This window comes from Aquila chrysaetos, chromosome 5 (assembly GCF_900496995.4).
Source record: "Aquila chrysaetos chrysaetos chromosome 5, bAquChr1.4, whole genome shotgun sequence".
Lineage (NCBI taxonomy): Eukaryota > Metazoa > Chordata > Aves > Accipitriformes > Accipitridae > Aquila > Aquila chrysaetos.
In genome coordinates, this window is record NC_044008.1 from 62,893,182 (window position 1) to 62,913,025 (window position 19,844).

General features: G+C 43.7%; 1 protein-coding gene and 1 long non-coding RNA gene across 9 annotated transcripts in view; one reads left to right on the forward strand and one right to left on the reverse strand.

The window, feature by feature from the left end:
• The window catches only part of LOC115342344, a 78,228-nt gene that overhangs the window by 48,784 nt on the left and 9,600 nt on the right, over positions 1–19,844 (forward strand). For all 8 annotated transcript variants that reach the window (XR_003923727.2, XR_003923728.2, XR_003923726.2 and 5 more), the window contains 2 exons: positions 10,082–10,198; positions 10,320–10,423. This is a non-coding gene — a long non-coding RNA (uncharacterized LOC115342344). The remainder of the gene's footprint in view (positions 1–10,081; positions 10,199–10,319; positions 10,424–19,844) is intronic.
• LOC115342332 (myosin heavy chain, skeletal muscle, adult-like) lies at positions 1,646–19,554 on the reverse strand. Its single transcript, XM_030016463.2, has 38 exons — positions 19,333–19,554; positions 19,101–19,244; positions 18,851–19,007; positions 18,252–18,279; positions 18,042–18,153; positions 17,856–17,948; positions 17,662–17,725; positions 17,471–17,569; positions 17,266–17,369; positions 17,041–17,179; positions 15,958–16,076; positions 15,709–15,858; positions 14,988–15,158; positions 13,275–13,584; positions 13,095–13,165; positions 11,478–11,565; positions 11,260–11,377; positions 10,866–10,989; positions 10,282–10,418; positions 9,936–10,191; positions 8,285–8,527; positions 8,001–8,177; positions 7,770–7,915; positions 7,592–7,682; positions 7,114–7,503; positions 6,752–6,878; positions 6,539–6,657; positions 6,041–6,237; positions 5,468–5,651; positions 5,216–5,381; positions 4,920–5,044; positions 4,419–4,727; positions 4,115–4,318; positions 3,720–3,845; positions 3,455–3,625; positions 3,264–3,368; positions 3,033–3,128; positions 1,646–1,927 (listed from the first exon to the last, which is right to left on the reverse strand). Exons 1-38 carry the CDS (start codon positions 19,537–19,539, stop codon positions 1,775–1,777), a joined length of 5,820 nt encoding a protein of 1,939 aa, XP_029872323.1. The 5' UTR covers positions 19,540–19,554; the 3' UTR covers positions 1,646–1,774.

The window sequence follows — 19,844 nt, forward strand, 5'->3', positions numbered from 1 at the left end:
GGCATTGACTTCTACAAGCTTAGACCAAGCAGACAGTGTCAATCCTTGCCACTTCCCATCACCCCCAAGGAGCTCCATTGGCAAGCTCTCCCTTGAAAACATTGTAAGCACATCAAGGTGGAAAGCATTCAGGGGCTACCTGCCGCAGGCTTGGGCACAATCATTTTCTGCCCAACCTGCGTCCCTTCAGCCCACAACACCAGCTCCACTCCCATCCTTGTGGCCCTGCTAGGCTCAATGCTCCGTGGAGCACCCACCTCTGCTCTTGAATACTGGCACTTGTACAGTAGACAGAGGGGGAAAGCTGTGGACTGTCACAAGCTTTCAACACCAATACGTACCCTGGCCTCTGCTCTTGAGTCGGCTTCTTGTTTCCTTTTAGTGCTAGCTGCACTTCACTCCTCAGTTGCTGATAATGTGTTTCTTATTCACTCCACATTGGTCTGCATCAAGGGGTCCTGTGTTTGATTCACTGTACACACCGTCTCTGAGGTTTCTGAGAAAATCCTCCAAGCTGTGTGGTCTCCCTGAAAATAGGGGACAAAAGTTACTTGGAAGCCGAGAGCTGTCAGTTCTATGAAAAACATCAGCTTAGGCAGACATCTGTGGGCTTGTCTTTAACATACCTTGGCACTGTCCATCTGTCTTTCACCCAAACTAGAGGCAAGGCTTAATGCATCAGAATGATCTAGCTGAGACGGCTGATAGAGCACATGAGACTTTGCAGTTGTACACGCCCACAGTGCCTCTGCTGCTCAGATCAGGGTCTGAATGAAGGAAAAAGTGTTTGACAATTTCCCCCTTCCCTTCTTCCCTCAAGCCCTTCCCTTCTTCCCAAAGATATATTGTCTGTTTAGCCTGTAGGTAAGCCAAAAGCAAGGTACAGGTATGTGAGAAAGGAATGGAGGGGTACACCCATCAGTTGTCTTCTTTTCTCTTGCCTGAGGCAACGCCACGTGCAGCCTGTTGTGCGAGAGGTGACAAGGCTGACCTTTGAGGCGATGTGTTGAGGAGGTCTGTTGGTGCCACGCAACCTGCGAGAAATGGGCCCTAAGGGGCAATCCTTCTGGCACGTGGCCCCAGGCAGGGCCCAGCATTTTGTCCACTGCAGAGAAACCAGGAGCAGGTGGTGGCAGCAGCTGAGGGAGTCTAGGGTAAGAGAGATGGCACAACTTAGGGGCACTATCGATGTGTCGTAACGGTGCTCTGTGTGCTGAAAATCGTCTCTGCCAAGGCACAGTTGGTCCTTCATGGTGCAGTGTCCTGTGACTTCTGATAACTTACTCAGAGACTGATGTCTAGGGTTTGTGACTGCCAGGGTCAAAAACAAAAGCAGGGAAAGGAAAAAGGAAAGGGATCACCCTCTCTTGCCTCTCACATGGGAAGTAAGCTGTGCTGAAAGGACAATGGGACAAGAATTAAGAGTATGTGAGGGCAGGAGCAGGGCAAGGAGCTGCTGGAGATGGAAGAGACTCAGTAGTCTCCACAGGAATGGCCAGCCTCCAAGTTTGTGGGTCCTCAATACAGAGTTTGCATTAGCTTCTCCCTTCCCCCAGCCAGGAGATGTACGAAAACTTGTTCTGCAATGCAATATCCCACACTTGATCAGGAAAAAAACCAAAGAAGGCACTATTCATAGTGTGTATGCAGAGGAATCTACGGTCTTTATTCTCTAGACATTGAGGTGGGTACAAAGACTCATTGCAGAAGAAAGCGACCAAAAGGTTCACATTTTGTGCAGCCCCTCAGGTCGCTTTGCTGCCTCATGACATCCTCACTCTTCCTCTTCTATCTTCCTATGAAACTCCCGACTCTTCGCTCGGAGCTTGTTGACTTGTGACTCTGCAATGTCAGCCCGCTCCTCAGCTTCCTCCAGCTCGTGCTGGATCTTTCGGAACTTGGAGAGATTGACATTGGACAGCTCCTCCTGTGCAGGGAGAGGGAGTCGGTGGTGAGGAGCCCAGGGCAGGGGTGTCACTCCTATGCCTCGGCCTAGTGGGGCTGTGAATCTTCCCCAGGAGAAGGCACAAACCTCCATCCCCCACCCACCACTGCTTCTGCTTACACGTAAGCCTAACACAGATCTCCTCACCCTCCCCTTTTTAGAAGATCCATTGTAGACAGAGCACAACAGGATTTGAACACAATTCTGCTCTGGAATGTGGGAAGGAAAGAAACTGGGCAGCTGGAAGTTAGATTTTGTTAGCTCTGGAATTAAATGTTCAACTACCTCTGCATACTCTGAGATAGGGTTAGGAATTTGTAAGAGGTGGTGAGTCCATGAGATCTCTTCAGTGTCCGTCTCACAAATCCCCTTATCTGAGTCCAGAAGCCTTTTTCTGTACTGCACTGTTTGCAGCAGCAAAGAAGCCATGCTGACACATCCATAAATTCAGGGGCTGCAGGACTTCCTTCAATTCATCCCTGATTGCTGCATGCCCAGAAAAAGGCAAAGGCTCCTTGCACAATTCTAAATGCAGTGCACAGTGTGGCTTGGGAAGTAATTCCAACACCTTCTCTATCTGAAATTTCCCTGGCCATAACTAAAATGTGGAATTTCCTGTTGTAGATGAGCATATGCTGAATCAGAAGGATTTCTTATGCAACATTTTCTGTGTTCCTAGGCAGGAGTTTTGGCAGGTCATTTGCTTCCACATAACTACCAAGCTTCTCTGAATTCCAAGGGTCACAGGCATCTTTTGTAAAGGTAGTTATATGAATTTCAAAATTCTGAAAATGTGTTCTACTTCTTAATACATTGTACTATCAGTATTATAAGAACTCCTTCTTACAGACCACTTTGTTGTTCTAATGCAAAAAACTGTAACGTGCACTTGCCCTTCTCATTAGCCTTCTTATTTGCTCATTGATTTCATTCGCAAAGGTTAGGCTAATTTATAAGCATTTCAAAGATCTTGAAGCCGTCCATTATTGACCACTGGCACTTTCCAAGTTTCTTACAATCATCTCCTCAATGACCATACTACCCACTTGGAAAGTGTTTCTTGCCAGGCACTCAGAGTGATACTTACAGCCTCTTCAGATTGTCTCTTGTAGGATTTCACCTTCATTTGCAGCTTGTCCACCAGATCCTGCAGCCTGAGAATATTCTTACGGTCTTCCTCAGACTAAAGCAGTTGGTGAGCAGGAAAGAGAGTAAATGATTTCCCCATGTGAGTTAGCAATTCCCCTTGGCAATCAAGTGCAAAAATTTTTAGTTCCTGCAAGAGGGTGTGTCAGCCCAAGGAGGCCTCCTGCCTTACCTGGTAGGTCAGCTCCTTCACCCTCCTCTCGTACTTGCGCACGCCCTTCACGGCTTCAGCGCTGCGCTTCTGCTCAGCATCAACCTCCCCTTCCAGCTCCCGCACCTGCAATGAGCACCCCATCTTTGGAGCTTCCCTGGTGGCTACTTACGTGACGTGCTCACTCATGCACAAATAAAAACCCTACGCACTCTGGCCTCCAGCTTCTGGATTTGCTTCTTGCCTCCCTTCAGGGCCAACTGCTCGGCTTCATCCAGACGGTGCTGCAGGTCCTTCACCGTCTGGTCCAGGTTCTTCTTCATCCTCTCCAGGTGGGCGCTGGTGTCCTGCTCCTTCTTCAGCTCTTCTGCCATCATGGCCGCCTGATGAGAGCAAAAGGTCAAAGCCACTTTCAGGCTGGAGACATCCTGGGGACTATACATCCACTGTCAGCAGTGAAAGGAGCCCTCGACTCACATCTGTGATGGCCTTCTTGGCCTTCTCTTCAGCATTGCGGGCTTCCTGGATCGTGTCCTCCATTTCACCCTGAATTTGGGCAATGTCGGTTTCCAGCTTCTTCTTGGTGTTGATCAGGCTGGTGTTCTGTGCAACAGGAAAGACATGATTTGAACTTTTAGACCTCATGCCTCCACATCAAGAGCTAAAAGTGTGAGTATTGTTTATGAAAGTCTTTAATGCAAGAGTCCTCTTTAGAGCCGTAGCAGCAAACCAGACATGAGTGGCTGGCCGGATTGGCCATATTACAGCGTAGCTCTTCAAGTGTTTACATAGTAATCACTTGCAAGATGCATAGCAATCGCATTCTGTGTTGGCCCTTGTTAATGGGATTAGTTTCCAGCAGCATGCCTGACCTGGGTATGGAGGAGCTGCACACGTTCAGTGGCATCCAGAAGCTCCTGCTCAGCCACTTTCCTCGACCGCTCCGTCTGCTCCAGGGCTGCCCGTAGCTCCTCAATTTCAGCCTGCAACAGGTTTGCTCTGCGCTCCACCATGGCCACCTGCTCCTTCAGGTCCTCCTGTGTCCTGAGAGCATCATCCAAGTGTATCTGGGTATCCTGTAAAAGAGGCAAGAGAATTTGCAAGGTGGCAGTGTGTGCTTGGGTGCCAAAAATGTCAGCGAAGGCTCTTCTCTTTCTGTAGTTTTGCTGAACAGACCTTGAGCACTGCCTGTGTGTTTCTCAGGTTCTTTTGTGCCTCTGCAGCCACGCGGTTGGCATGGCTCAGCTGGATCTCCATTTCATTCAGGTCCCCCTCCATCTTCTTCTTCAGACGCAAGGCTTCATTCCTGCTCCTGATCTCAGCATCCAGGCTGCTCTGTAAGGACTCTACAATTCTGAGGTGGTTTCTCTTCATCTGGTCGATCTCCTCATCTTTCTCTGCTATCTTCCTGTCAATCTCAGACTTCACCTGGTTGAGTTCAAGCTGGAGGCGCAGGATCTTCCCCTCTTCATGTTCTAGGGAGGCCTGGACAAGTGGACACAAGCATTTGTAACGTCGATAAAACTACTGCTTGCTTTCTAGGTAATTACAGAATATTTCAAGAATCTCAGCTGCCTGCACTCCCCAGCCAGAACAGAGCAGGACCAAGCAGTTTTTAGTCATATTTCCCCATTGCTCCTATTTTTAGTGCAAATACCAGTGATTATGGGCATGTACCTCAGCTTCCTCCAAGGCAGCCTGGATTTCAGATTTCTCCTGCTCAATCTGCTTCTTGACTTTCTCCAGCTCATGAATTGCCTTTCCTCCCTCGGCAATCTGCTCCGTGAGGTCGGCAATCTCCTCTGTGGGAACAAAGACCAACAGCATGGTCAGGCACAGAGCAGAATGCAAAGGGCCCTGCCACACCGAGGTGACAGGCAGCTTTGCCAACCTGCAGGCACAGACCCATGCGGAAAGGTGGTAGTGGTGGGTAGCGAGAAAGCCCAGCCAGGAGCAGAGGGCCAGGGACTTACGCTGCAAGTTCTTGTTCTCACGCTTCAGGGTCTCCAGGTGGTCCAAGGACTCCTCATAGGCATTCTTCATCTTAAACAGCTCCGTGCTGAGAGACCGAGACTCCTTCTGGGAGGCTTCCAGCTCAGCCTGCGTTTCCTCATACTTCTGCTTCCATTCTGCCAGGATCTGAAGAGAAACAGGACCTCAGTGTGGATGTGGCAATCAGGAGGGGATGCTCTGCCCAGGAACCCCAGGCCCGGAGCCCAAAAGACCTTGTCAAAGTTCTTCTGCTTCTTATCCAGAGCTGCGCAGGCAGCATTCGCTCGCTCCACATCAATCATCAGGTCCTCCACTTCATTCTGCAGCCTCTGCTTTGTCTTTTCCAGGGAAGCACATTTGGCATTCACAGCTTCAACATGTTCCTCTGCATCCTGCAGGCGCTGTGCCAGCTTCTTCCTGGGAGGAGATAAGCACAGCTCTTAATTGGGGCCTATAATGGACATTGTTTTTTCATTTCCACCACAGTGCTGAGGCAGTTTTTGCAGTATTTGGTCCCCATGCACACGGTGTAGAACCTATCCCAGCCAGTCATTTTTCTTCCTGTTTTCTTTCCCCATGTTCTGGCTATCCCTCTGCACACACTCTACATTGTCTTTGTCCTGCATTCTTTGTCATGTAGTCTATTTTCCTTGTGTTTTTCAAAACCACACCCTTTAAAGTACATATTTCTGTTTCATATAACTCCTCCCCAACCTACTACAAGGCTTTTGCCTTTCAGTATCTCAGTAGTCTCTTCAAAATTCTGTCATTGGTTTCTTCCAGCCTTCCCCACATTCCCCACATACTTGGCTTCTTCCAGCTCCTCCGTGCGCTGAATAGCATCCGTCTCGTATTTGGTTCTCCACTGGGCCACTTCAGTGTTGGCCTTGGACAGGGCACGCTGCAGCTCACTCTTGGCTTCCTGCTCCTCCTCATATTGTTCCCGGAGCAAGTCACAGTCGTGACGAGCAGACTGCAAGCCATGGGCCAGGGCATTCTTGGCCTAGTGGTAAAAAGATTGCAATAAGGAGTAGATATATCCTGGGAAATTTTGTCTTACTGGCACTTAGTCACTGGAATATATCCCAGAGAAATAGTGATTAATTGACTGCATGAAAAAAATAAAAGCCAAGTTCGGGTATACTGCAAAAAGTTGGGAGTCCTGCCCTGACGGGGCCTAGATTGCATGACCTAATGGGATGTTTTGAACTTTTAATTAGATCACCTTTTGAACTCCTGAACACCACACCAAAAACAATATGATGCAAAATATTTATTTCATATGTACAATGAAATATCTTCACCTTTATCTCTTCCTCTAGTTGCCGCTTCAATTCTTCAATCTGCTGGGTGAAAGCCTGTTTCCCTCTAGACAGCTGAGAAATTAAAGCATCTTTTTCATCCACCTGACGTGCATATTCACCTGGAAAAGTTTGTAATTAAGAAAATATTTTAACAGCCAAGAGAGTCATGTGGGAGGTTCACCCATTTCCAAACTAGAGACGGAAGTGCCATACCAGATTCTGTCTGCAGACGAGCTCTTTGAGCACTGAGATCACTAATCATGCGCTGATTCTGCTCCTCCTTTGTTTTATATTCACTTAGTTGGTCCTCCAGAGTGCGGCACATCTTCTCCAGATTTGCCTAGGTGTCAATCACACGTAAGAAAATAGAGTTAATACTTCGATTCTGCCTTAGTTACAGCAGGAAAACGTGTCTAGAAGATGCAGTTTACGTATCTGGGGACTATGTGCATACGCCCTCAGTTCTATATGTTAGATTTGGAGAAAACAGTTATATTATAACCTGATAACAATTAAATAAGATTAAACAAGAATATTAAATTGTTCTCAAATTACTAATAAAAATATTTGTGTACCTTGGCTTTGGAGACAGACTCCATGTTACTGGCCAAGTCGTCAATCTCCATCTTCAGCTCACTCTTCTCCTTCTCCAGCTTCTGCTTCACTCGTTGCAGGTTGTCGATCTGCTCCCCAAGCTCAGCTGTGCTGTCCGCGTGCTTCTTCCGCAGGGCGGCAGCTGTGGCTTCGTGCTGCAGCGTGGCCTCTTCGAGGTCACGGCGCATCTTCTGAAATTCTGCCTCACGCTTCTTGTTCATCTCAATCTGAGCTGCGGTAGCCCCTCCTGCTTCTTCCAGGCGCTCGCTGATCTCCTCTAGCTCCCTCGAGAGGTCAGCACGATGCTTCTCTGCTTTTGCCCGAGAGGTTCGCTCTGCCTCAATTTCCTCCTCCAGTTCCTCAATACGAGCCTGGGGAACATTAGGGACCCTTCACACCCATGCCCTCCTCCTACCTGACCTGAGACTGGGTGAGAGAGGGGAAGGAACAAAGACTTGCCTGCAGCTCCTTGATCTTCTTCTGTAATTGCATGCCCAGAAGTTGCTCATCCTCAATTTTGCTCTGGATCTGGCTGATTTCAAAGTCTTTCCTTTGGGCAAAGCAAACCATGTTAGAGCTCAAAGAAAAAAGACAGGTGCACCAGCCCAGCACTCAGGTGCCCCACAGCCCCACTTACTTCTTCAGCTTCTCATCCAGCTGCTGCTTATCATTTTCCAAATCCATTATGCTGTCATGGGCCAGCTTCAGGTCTCCTTCGAGTTTCCTCTTAGCTCTCTCAAGGTCCATGCGCAGTTTCTTCTCTTGCTCCAGGGACCCTTCCAGCTAAAACCAACAAGACCATCAGTGCTCCGTCAGCCAGGTTTAACTCCATACCTGTCCTGTTCTTGAGGTACGCCTGTGTGCTTACGTCGTCCACTTGCTGCTCCAGCTTGGTCTTAGCTTTGGTCAATGTATTGACTTTGTCCTCTTCTGCCTGCAGGTCATCCAGTGTCTGCTGATGGGCCTCTTGGAGGGCTTTCTTCTCTTTTGTCAGCTTCACAATGGTCTCATCCAGGGCTGCCATCTCCTCTGTGAGGTTTTTCACCTTTGAAAAGAAGGAAGTACGTGCAGATAAAAAATGATGTTTAAAACTTTATACTGTATAACAAAACAGAGGTCTTTTCTGTGAGAGTGACATCTTCTGCCTCATACTTTGTTTTCGGTGGCATGTTTTTCCTTCTCAACCTTGGCCAGTGTTAACTCAAGATCGTCAATGTCTTTCTTCAGCTCTGAACATTCATCCTCCAGTTTCCTCTTCTTGGCTGTCAGCTCAGCATTAATTTCTTCCTCATCCTCAGCCCTTTCAGTCACCTCTTTAACTTTGGCTTCCAGCTGGATTTTGGTTTTGATGAGCTGGTCACACCTTTCCTCAGCATCAGCCAAAGCATCAGCTTCCTGGTTGAAAAATACCATTTTTAGGGATATGTTTTTGAGGGAATATTGAGATGCTTACCTTCACAGTTTAGAGTCCTGGGTAGCAATTTTGTAGTTAAAAATTTGGTTTATGTTCCAACAGAATGAAATATAATATAGAATTTATTTTATATTGTTCATTTTGAAACAGCCAGTTTTGAAAGCTAAAACCAAATAAATTCCTTCAATCTACATGAAGGCCCAATTATTTACATATTTGTGCAAGTTATAGAATCCAATATCATCCCATAATATCAAACATTAGAACAAAGTACGTAAATTGGGGTTTACTCATAGGAATATCTCCCACATTTATGAAGTCCCAAGTGATAACTATATGCCAAGATACATATAAATACCAAAGTCACAGTTATGCTCACATCATTCCTATATGTCTCTTTTTTCACCCTACTGTCTTTCTGGAGCAACAGTTTCTGATTTAGATTTTCATCACCATGGCCCCAATATATTCAGCATCTAGCAGCTTTGTCTTTTCTCTGTCAGACCCTCATCAGCTAAGAAGAAAGGAAGTTGCTGGAAAATTCATCTCTAGGCTTTTTTTGCAACAGACGTCCTGTGGTATTTATTATATTTTGTCTCAAGTTTCAGTCTAGCAGAAATAATATGAAAGCAATATGATGATTTTAGCAGTGAGTGGATTTTTTAAATCTTTTTACAGTTCAAGATTCTTTTAAAAAGGGGGCACGTAAATTTTCCTATATGTCACATATGCTGCATAGTATTACTTTGAGGATACAGTCTTTTCTATTCTGTAAATTATTTAATTTAGAAACCTCAGCATTACAACACCGTAGGTGTACCACATAATTTTTTTTTAATGATTGTAAGTGATTTAGGAGGGTGATTGAGAATATTAAATTCTGTTTCCTCTCAGTTAGTTCAGTATTACAATATAGCAATGTTTGTAACAGCTAAGCCACCACCTACACCGAAAAGAAACAAGTTATCTTGTTTAATTAGAGAATAAAGAGAGGAGAGAAATGTCCTATTAACTTGTCCTAAGAATTCCTAATCATGTGTGTATAAGGATAGGCATACTCAGTTTTGGAGCGGTAGGAAAAAAATTACTAGAAGAACAACCATTAAACTAATAAAAGTAAAGTTTCTTGATTGCTCTGATGCACTTTAACTGAATGTATATGGTAGAGACCTCAGCATGTACCATAGAAAATCTCACCCATGGAATATCTTGACTACAAACTCCTGACAGTCCTTATTGAAGCTAGTTATATTTTTAAGAGCACCACTTAATGAAATACAGTTGAACTGAATTAAATTGTAGTTTCAATGTGTCTTTTGAAAATGTAGTCATAAATATCAGCCCGATAGTCACAGTTCAGTTAGGATGAGGCACAATGGTAGTACTCACAGCCTGCACTTGGAGCTGCAGATCGTTTTTCTCCTGCACCAGTTTCACCATTTTCTCCTCCAGCTCCTTCCTCTTTGCCTCAGACTTTGCAAGCTCTTCCTTGATTTTCTCAAACTCTTGTTTCATGTTGGCCATTTCCTTCTCAGATTCTGCACTCTTCAGCAAGGGCTTGATCTTGAAGAACAGCTTCATCCAGGGCCAGTGCTTGACATTCATGAATGCACGAATATTATACTGGATGCAAAAGATGGACTCTCTGAAAGGTAAGTCAAATTAATATTAAGTATTTAGACCATGATGACACAATAAGCCATATACAGTGAAACTAATTTGAAGAAATGTCTACCTCCTCTCCACCATTCTTTGGTATTCCATTCTCATCAGGAAGCCCCTGCACCTGGCTTGTGTGCGGGTGATGAGCTGTGCCAGCTTCTCATCCCTCATCTCCTCCAGGAGGCCTATCAGCCCAGCTTTGAAGAACACCTTAGGTAAGAACATGAAAATAGGTGCAGTGTATGTGCTTGTTGTTCAGCGTGGCCCAGTACCCTGTCCCCCATGGCAGATAATATGACAAGTTAAGAGAAAGAGCAAAAGCACAAAGAATGTATGTAGTGATAGATCTTCTTTTATATCTCCAAGCTTCCAGTTACCTGCAGTTGAGGAACTATAATAGCCAGACATTTTGCCTTTGTTTTTATTAACCTTTGAGTATTTTACTCTACAATTTTGTCTTAAATTAGGAACCCTTAATCAAATCATCCTATGGCAACGAATTTCAGTTTTATTCAAACGTTGAGTCAATAAGTACTTATTTGATTTATTTTAAATACACTATTTGATAATTTCACATACTATCTGGAGAATCTGAGTATCATTCTCAAGCCATGCAAAACAAAAATACATAGTACTTGAAACAAACCGTTCTTGTACCTTGGTGTGACCAAATTTGTATTGAGTGTGGTCTATATCAATTGATCCAAGAAGTTTCTCACAGGCCTTCTTGCTGTCAATGAACTGTCCCTCTGGGATAGCACTTGCATTTAATACTTTGTATCTGGGGGAGAAAACAGAAGAACTTGCATTGAACTCGATGATCTTAAGAGTCTTTTCTAGCCTAAATGATTCTATGATTCTATGAATATAAAGAGGTCTGTTGTTGAGACCAATTGGCTGGTACACTGCAAGAAAGAGTCTAAGAACTGTTGAGAACATAAAAGCACTACTAAACATAAATTTTAGAGAAGGCTTTAGTCACCAGAGGTGAAACTTAAATTTCACAAGCTACTCAAGATGGACAAAATGATGCAGTAAGAGGAAGTCTGACCTCTGTTTAAAATCTGCATACAGAACTCTGTTGGGAAATCCTTTCCTGCAAATTCTGATCCCTTCCAGCACGCCATTACACCGCAGCTGGTGAAGCACCAGTTCATGCTCCATGGCACCTAGCAATTCAGAGCACAAATATAATATATGCTATATTCTGTAATACAGAGGGGAAGACCTGCACCATACTGAAAAACCATCTATATATGAGTCTCTTACCAGGTGTTTTCGTTTCATTTGGGATGATGCAGCGTACAAAATGGGGGTGGGTGCTTCGCAGATTGGTCATCAGCTTGTTTAAATTCTCCTGGGAGAATCATTAACAAAAGTTTATATTAGCAAATGTAATTTCCACTGTAAGCATCAAGTCCTCTGAAATGAGATGAGATATCAGACAAAAATTAGCTCTCAGAATCCTGACCTGAAGCCCCCTGCATCTGTTTTTCTGACTTTCCACAGATCTTTGCTGTTATTAACTTCATTTATAAAGTTCTTCTGATTAATCTGTAGGAAATACTATACTCTTAAACATACAATTTTTTTACATTTCACTGACTCTACTGGAATGCCTTAATTAGAAATTATATCCATCTTCCATTGGATGTACCCAGAGAGATAAACAGGTACCTCTATGGGGCAGTTTGAAGCATACTGCTGTAGGCATTTAAGATAGGTCATATGGAGCACACTACATAGAACCTTCCTGTTTTCCCCACTGAAAGCAAAAGGAACAAAAATGACAAGATGAGTTTTAAATGTCTAGATTACATGTTCATCTTGTAAGGTAAGATGAGAATAAGGTGAGATGAATCCCAGCCTTGTTTTCTAATTAATATCTGTATACTTATTTATAAATAATTATTGCCTATAATTAGTGGAGGGAAGCAGTTGCCTCCAGAGGACATCTCAGAGTATGTAAATTAAGCAGCCAAAACATTAAGATGTCTAAACACTAACATGTCTAAACTAGAGGGATACTGGAAGAAGTTTAAAAGCATAACAGAAATGCAACCCAAATGCAGCAAATAATATTTCTCCTGTAACATTACCTCTTAAAGTCTTATGACCTTTAAACATAGACTTATTGCATTATTTTTGAATGATACATGCTGGCAATAATTTCCCACTTGCAAGGCCAAGGCACTACAGCTATGATTATTTTTCTTGGGGCACATACACACGTGTCAATGCCCTGTTTCAGAGCACTGGCTAGAGGCTGTCAGGTGATCAAGAATCATATGACAGCAGATCTGTAGAAGAAATTGGGCTATATCAAGAAGGGAGTCCTAAATGAGGGATGAATATGGTAATAAATAACCTCAGGAGAGACTGGCAGAAGTGTATGGAGCAGCCAGGCAGCAAGGCTTGGTTATGACTAAGAACTGTCAAGTATCTGACATCTTAAAAATCCATAACCCAAGGAGTGGTGGTATTTCAACTGTAAGAGATTGATCCCTGAATCATGGAGAAAAACTACAAGTATAAATGGAGCAAACAGGTCATCCTCCAGTAGGCAGAATGTTGATAAAGGGAAATAAAAGGTTCCAAAGCCATAGGTGGGCATCTGAAGGAAATCTGGTATATTTTAGATACATTTTAGAAGTTTTCTGTATGACATTCTTCTGTCTGGAAGCATCCTGGGACAAGCAGACAAAGAGAAAAGTTGTGCATTCAGTGGAATGGAGCATAAATAGATCACAGTGGATTTAGTTTTAGCAAAATATGGCCCAAGAAATTCAGGGTCTTTTAACAAAACTAAGCCAAAAAAAGACTAGCCATTTTAAATTGTGGGTTTATTCTTCATCTTAGGAAGAAATAGTGAACTCTCTAATGTACCCGGAAAAGAGCTGAGACAGTCTGGAAGGAAGAACCCTTCTTCTTGCCACCTTTCTTGCCAGCACTGGCCTCTGCAAAATTGAAAATAAATAAAACAAGTTTTAGATTTTTGCTACTGCCTTTTATGATTCCTTTTTGTAAGCTGTACGTCACTGAAAATATGGAATTCATAGAACTAACCCGCTTCTGCTCCACCATAGTTGGCAAAGAGTAAGGCCAGTGTCTTCACAGATGATTTCTGGTACAACCCAATGACAGTTTCATTCAGGGGGTCTTTGTTCTTCTCCAGCCAGCCAGTGATGTTGTAGTCTACAGTGCCAGCATAGTGTATCAGGGAGAAGTGGGCCTCAGTCTTGCCTTTGGTAGGCTTGGGCTTCTGGAAGTTGCTGGACTTGCCCAGGTGCTGGTCATAGAGCTTGTTCTTGAAAGAGGTGTCAGTTGCCTTGGGGAACATGCACTCCTCTTCCAGGATGGAGAAGATGCCCATGGGCTGGAGGAAATGTACAAGGAAGACCGATTGTAATTTAGTTTTCAGGGCAATAATGACCTTCATCTAGGCAGAGTAGTGGAACACAGACTGAGCTACACATCAAAAAAGATTATTATTCAATTACATTTTCTGCTAGAAAGTATGATTAAACATATTCATACTTACATTTTTTAACACCAAATGAATTATAAAGATTAATGGAAATTAATTTAGTTTGTCTTGAGAAATTCCTTTATAAAATCAGAGCACTACCTTTTTATCCAGAGGGACTCAAAGCACACACAGATGTCTCAGACAAATTGAACATGAGCCAACAGTACACCCTTGTGGCAAAGGCAGCCAGCTCATCCTGGGCTGCTTTAAGTATTGCCAGCAGCTCAAGGGAAGTGATCCTTCCCCTCTACTCAGCTCTGTTGAGAAACTGCTGTGTCCAGTTCTTGGCTCCCCAGTACAAGAAAAACGTGGACATAGTAGAGTGAACCCTGTGACAGGCCATGAAGGTATTTAAATGACTGGAACATCTGACATACAAGGACAAGCTGAGAGAGATGGGACTGTTCACCCTGGAAAAGAGAAGGCTCTCGGGGGATCTTATCAATCTGTATAAATACCTAATGGAAGGGGATAAAGGAAACAGAGCTAGAGGTTTCTCAGTGGTGTCCAGTGACAGGATAAGATGGAACAGGCATGAATTGAAATACACAAAATTCCATTTAAATAGAAGAAAAAAGCTTCTTTGCTGTGAGGGTGGTCAAAAGTTGGAAAGGTTCCCCAGTGTATCTGTGGAGTCGCCACCCTTGGAGATATTAAAAATCCAACTGGACACGGTCCTGAGCAACCCCCTCTAGCTGACCCTGTCTTGACCAAGGGGATTGGACTAAGTGTTCTCCAGACCTACCTTCAAACCTCAGCAGTTCTGTGATTCTGTGATTCTAACTACTTATCATCCTGCAAGCCACTGAACCTTCCATCTCATGTGCAGTGTGACTGCCTTCTCATTGTCAGTCAAAGGATTCACATGTAAGTGCGACTGTGTGCTGACAGTTATGTATGTCCATCTTCTATGTTAATTTTACAAAGATATAGCGATTCTGCTGTACAAGCACAAGTCTGTTAGAGCTAAAAGGTGAGGAGGACATGCTGACCTGGAAATTGACTCCAGCTGTTTTGGAAGAACACTCTTATTGGGAGTTTAACAATCTTTTGGCGCTTGAAAAGAGATCAGTAAGGATTTGCTGCCACAAAGCTGTGTGAAATCTCTTTCATGTCTCACTTGACAGAAAAAATAAATTACATGGCAAGGTATTTTGAATAACAAAAGATGAATATTTGGACATGAACACAGAAGATCCCTTTGAAAAATGAGACCAAGTAATTACAGAATTTCTGAAGAGGAAGGATACCTTCTCAATGAGCTCAATGCAGGCAGCCAGGTCCATCCCAAAGTCAATGAATGTCCATTCAATTCCTTCCTTCTTGTACTCCTCCTGTTCCAGCACGAACATGTGGTGGTTGAAGAACTGTTGCAGTTTCTCATTGGTGAAATTGATGCACAGCTGCTCAAAGCTGTTAAACTGGAAATAAAATAAAAAAGACCCATATTTGCAAGATGCAGCAATAATTGCAAAACCTCATACTTTAAAAATAAGGCATGCGGTTATCTTGGCTTCGTTGTCAAGTCTATGCCTTTCCTCAGTCTGCTTTATGTCTATGTTACGAAACAGAGAAATGCATCAAATTAATTGCCCACAAGAAATTTTTTTTTCATTGATAAAAATGTGAAGATAAAATAAATTTCCTGCATAATTTGAGACCAAATTACAGGGAGAAAAAACTCAAGCTTAGGCCTATCATGATATATATGTTTTAATACTGTCTTGTCCTTGATCATTTAAACCAAGGAATATTTCTGATTGTACCATCCTGTACTTTTGAGTTTGCACGTCTTGAAACAAGATGAGTCCTTTGAAAGGTCATTTTTTTACTTCATGATAAAAAAAGGCAAATAGCTGCAAATAATTATGTGATGATATTACATCTTCTTTAAAAAAAAATATGTCTCAGAGTGATCATAACATCCAGTTGTCACTTCCAAATAGCTCTTACCAAATCTTTGTTACTTACATCAAAGATCTCAAAGCCAGCAATGTCCAGGACACCAATAAAGTACTGTCTAGGCTGCTTCGTATCCAGCTGTTGATTGATACGAACAACCATCCACAAGAACATCCTCTCATAGACAGCCTTTGCTAAAGCGCCTACAGCATTGTGCACCTACAAGAAAAATAAATGCCTGGAGTTACCGTACAGGGCAGACGAGAATCAAAAGGATCTTAATTCAAAACATGGTTCCAGGTTGCCACAGTTTCTTACCTGCTGTGCAGTTTGACCCTTGGTCACATATTCATTCCCAACCTTGACTCGGGGGTAGCACAGTGCCTTGAGCATGTCAGCTGAATTCAGACCCATAAGGTAGGCAGCCTTGTCAGCCACTAAAGAGGGAGTGGAAGAAGGAAGAATTTAGTGTCACATAGACTTTGAATCCTGGAGCATTCTCTAAAGGCTGCAGGGTTCAGATTTCTGTTCTTTGAAATCTTTCGATAGACTCCCATAGAGGGAATCTTGGTAACATCCAAGTCATCATTATGCATATTGAGCTTTTCTAAAATAATTTATGTTTTAAATTCTTCACTGAAACATGTAGAAAGTATGATGTTTTCAGAAATCTCCTGGCACAAAATTGAAAGCTGCAGCTTGCCAGTCTGAATATTGTAGTACATGCATAACTCAGGACCTGCAGTGACAACAGTCAGGTACTGATCTATATTCAGGTGATCAAAAACACCGAATATTTAGGGTGGAACACAGAGATGATATCTGTTCACTTTCAGAACCAGAGTCTACAACCCTTTCTAAGCTTTGGTTTCTGATGTTCAGTAAAACTCACTGGGTTTCATCCTTTTACCTATGGTACTTCCCACCTTCTGCCTTGTCCTTTAGCAAGAGGAGACCTGAAGATGTGGGTTGTAGGTCCTGCGCCAACAAAGGAGAGGAATCAAATACACCTCTCACACCAGAGTTCCCTGAGCATTTGACAGGTGATGGTGAATGGGACAATGGTCCCCCCACCCTGTGAGAGCTGAACCACTTGGCTGTTTCACAGTTGCAAGCTAAATTCCAACAAAGGTATAACTAGTAATGTTAAAGGAAGGACATCCATCGCTCCTGACTTCCTGGAAGTGTATAAAGGACAGTTTAAACTATTAATTGCTTATAGCATAAGATAGAAATATTCTGAGTTCAGGGAACTTGATGTACTGAGAAGAGGACAAGGAACAGGTTTTTTTCTGGCTTATTGTTTTCCTTAGGATCCTAAAGTCCAACAAAGAATAACTTCTGCTGTCTTCCACATCCATAGTGGCTTACAGAAAGGTTAATTATTGAATTTCATAATACCTTCTGTTCCATCTGGCTCTGCCTGCTCCTCTCTTGGCTTCTGCTTGAACTTCAAGTTCCCATAGTGCATGACAGCCCCTGTCAGCTTGTAGATGGCAGTCTTCTCATCAGCAGTGAAGCCCAGGATGTCAATGGCACTCTGGTAATACAATCAGCAAAGTGAAATATTTGTTTGTTATGTGATGTATGATCTGTGCCTGTTGACCTGTTCTGTAAGTTACTTACATCTGTAGCCATCAGCTCCTCCTTGTCATCAATGCTGGGAACAGTGATCTCACCTTGACTCACAAAAGGGTAGTCATATGGGTTGGTGGTGATGAGGAGCATTTCTGAAAACAAATGGGTTCATGGGTTAAATTTCACTGTTTTTGTAATTTAGTTAAATGTTGCTCGTTCATCTTCTTCCAAAAAGCTCAGTGATCCCTCCTACCAATTAACTCCGGCTTCTTATTGGACGTGATTTGATAAAATATGTGGTAGCTTCTTTCTGCCTTGAGCTGGAAAGTGACTCTGGACTTCTCCAGCAGATCTGTCAAGGAAGGTAGAAAGAGTTAGGCACAGGAAGGCACATTGAGGTGGGTCTTTAGGAAGGAATGGGATCAGGCCAGGAGAGTCTCTTACAAGTTTCAATGTCAGCAGAAGCCAGTTTGCCTGTAGCTCCAAAGTGGATTCTGATGAATTTGCCCTGTTAAGGAGAAGCAGCAGCATTTCAGCCTGGATGGGTTCCTTTGACATCTCCTTTCTGTGGAATACTGCTAGGGCCATCACTTATCTTGTAATGAGAGGGAGAGATTTTGTCCAAAGCCACAACTTACAAAGCGTGAGGAGTTGTCATTCCTCACGGTCTTGGCATTTCCAAAGGCTTCCAGCAGTGGGTTGGCGCTGATGATTTGATCCTCAAGCGTTCCCTGCAGGATGATCATTATTGCAGGTTTTCATTTGCAAAAATCATGTCAGGAACAGAGGAAAGCTTTGATTCAAGACAGTATCTATTAATTTACCTGCATTTTGCCTGACTGCTCTTCCTTCTTCTTCTCCCCACTCGCTGCAATTGTTGCAAAGTACTGGATCACACGCTTTGTGTTCACCGTCTTCCCTGCACCGGATTCTCCGCTGTCAAACCAAAGACAGAAGCAGAGAGCGTGTGGTCAGGCAGGAGGTCCCCTGGCACGGGGCAGCCCCGCGGGGACCCGAGCAGGGAGTGTACATACGTGATCAGGATCGACTGGTTCTCACGATCTGTGAAAGAGGCAGAATGGAAGATAGTGTTAGCAGTTGACCTGGGTAACACTGAGCTGAATGAGAAGTAAAGCTGTAAATGTAAGTTGGGGCTTCTTCAGAAAGTCCAAGAGTACCTATTTCCCTTCCAGGTCCTAACAGTAGTAAGTATAAGCCCAAATGGATGCATAGAGCTGTCAGAAGCATGTGATCCTGAGACAAGCTGTGCATCCACTTGCCCTTCACACAGTTCTCATCAAGAAATCTAATCAAACTGCCTACCTGTGTTCAAAATAGGGGATTATATGAAATAGTAACTTTTTGTTTCCTATCAGTGAAAAGAAGCAGCAGAGTCAAATAGTATTTCTGCAGTGGGAGAGTGTAGAATTTTATACAGTGAAGTGCAAATAACACACAGTGTTGAGTCCATGTATGCTTCTGGGTCAGTTTCACTTGAAATTAATTCCTGCACAACTCGATCAAGTTCTCAGTCATACAGCTCCGTGGTGTTTTTAGCTGGCTTGTCACATGCTCCAGTGAGATCAGTGTGGCTTTTTGGTTTAGATTGCTGTGAGGGAGGTCAAGCACTCACCAGTCAGCATGAACTGATAGGCATTGTCAGAGATGGAGAAGATGTGTGGAGGGGCCTCCTGGCGCTTCTTGCCTCGGTAGGCCAACACCACCTCCGGGTTGTACACCGGCAGCCACTTGTAGGGGTTGACAGTGACGCAGAAAAGACCCGAGTAGGTCTGCGAGGAAGGGAGACGGCATGTTGGCTTCCACTTAGCCTGGCAGAGCAGTTCCTCCTAGCTACCCAGAGGAGGACTGCTGCTGCTACTTACGTAGATCATCCAGGCTGCATAACGCTCTTTGAGGTTGTACAGCACAGCGGGTTCATGGAGGTGGGTCATCATGGCCATGTCCTCAACTTTATCGTACTTGGGAGGGTTCATGGGGAAGACCTGATCTTCCTTCACAGTCAGAGTCTGCCAAGGAAACAAAAGATCCATGTATGTCAGCTAAAAGCTTAGCGTGGGAATCAAATGGTGTCCTTCAGCCTTGTTTTTCACTCACCTCTCCACCTTCAGTCTTGACAGTGACCTTCCCTGATTCCTTGCTCTGGATTGTCCCTTTCACAAAGGATTCTTTAGGATGGGCCACAAAGACAGATGTCTTGGCATCAAAAGGCTTGTTCTGGGCCGCAATTCTTTCCTTCTCTGACTTTCGGAGATAGGGAGCTGCCTCTCCAAAGACAGCCATCTCAGAGTCAGCAGAAGCCATGTCTGCACTTTACTGAAGGTACGTCAGCAGAGGGCTCTAATGGGAAGGAACAACATGGCACTGATTATTTACATCTATTCTGTAAGATTGGGAAAAATTTTATACCCTACAACTTGGTTTGTCTTAATACTCTGAGTATTTGGAACATCTAACATGAGCTAACTAGACACTTAATTTTTAGGTCAACTTAGGAAATAAGAGGTTTTCACTGATGTAGTCTAGGTCTTCAAACATTTATGAGAGCAACTTTTAATGACCTTTCAGAACTGTGGGTTTGGTGCTTTAAGAATACTGTGTCTGTAAGA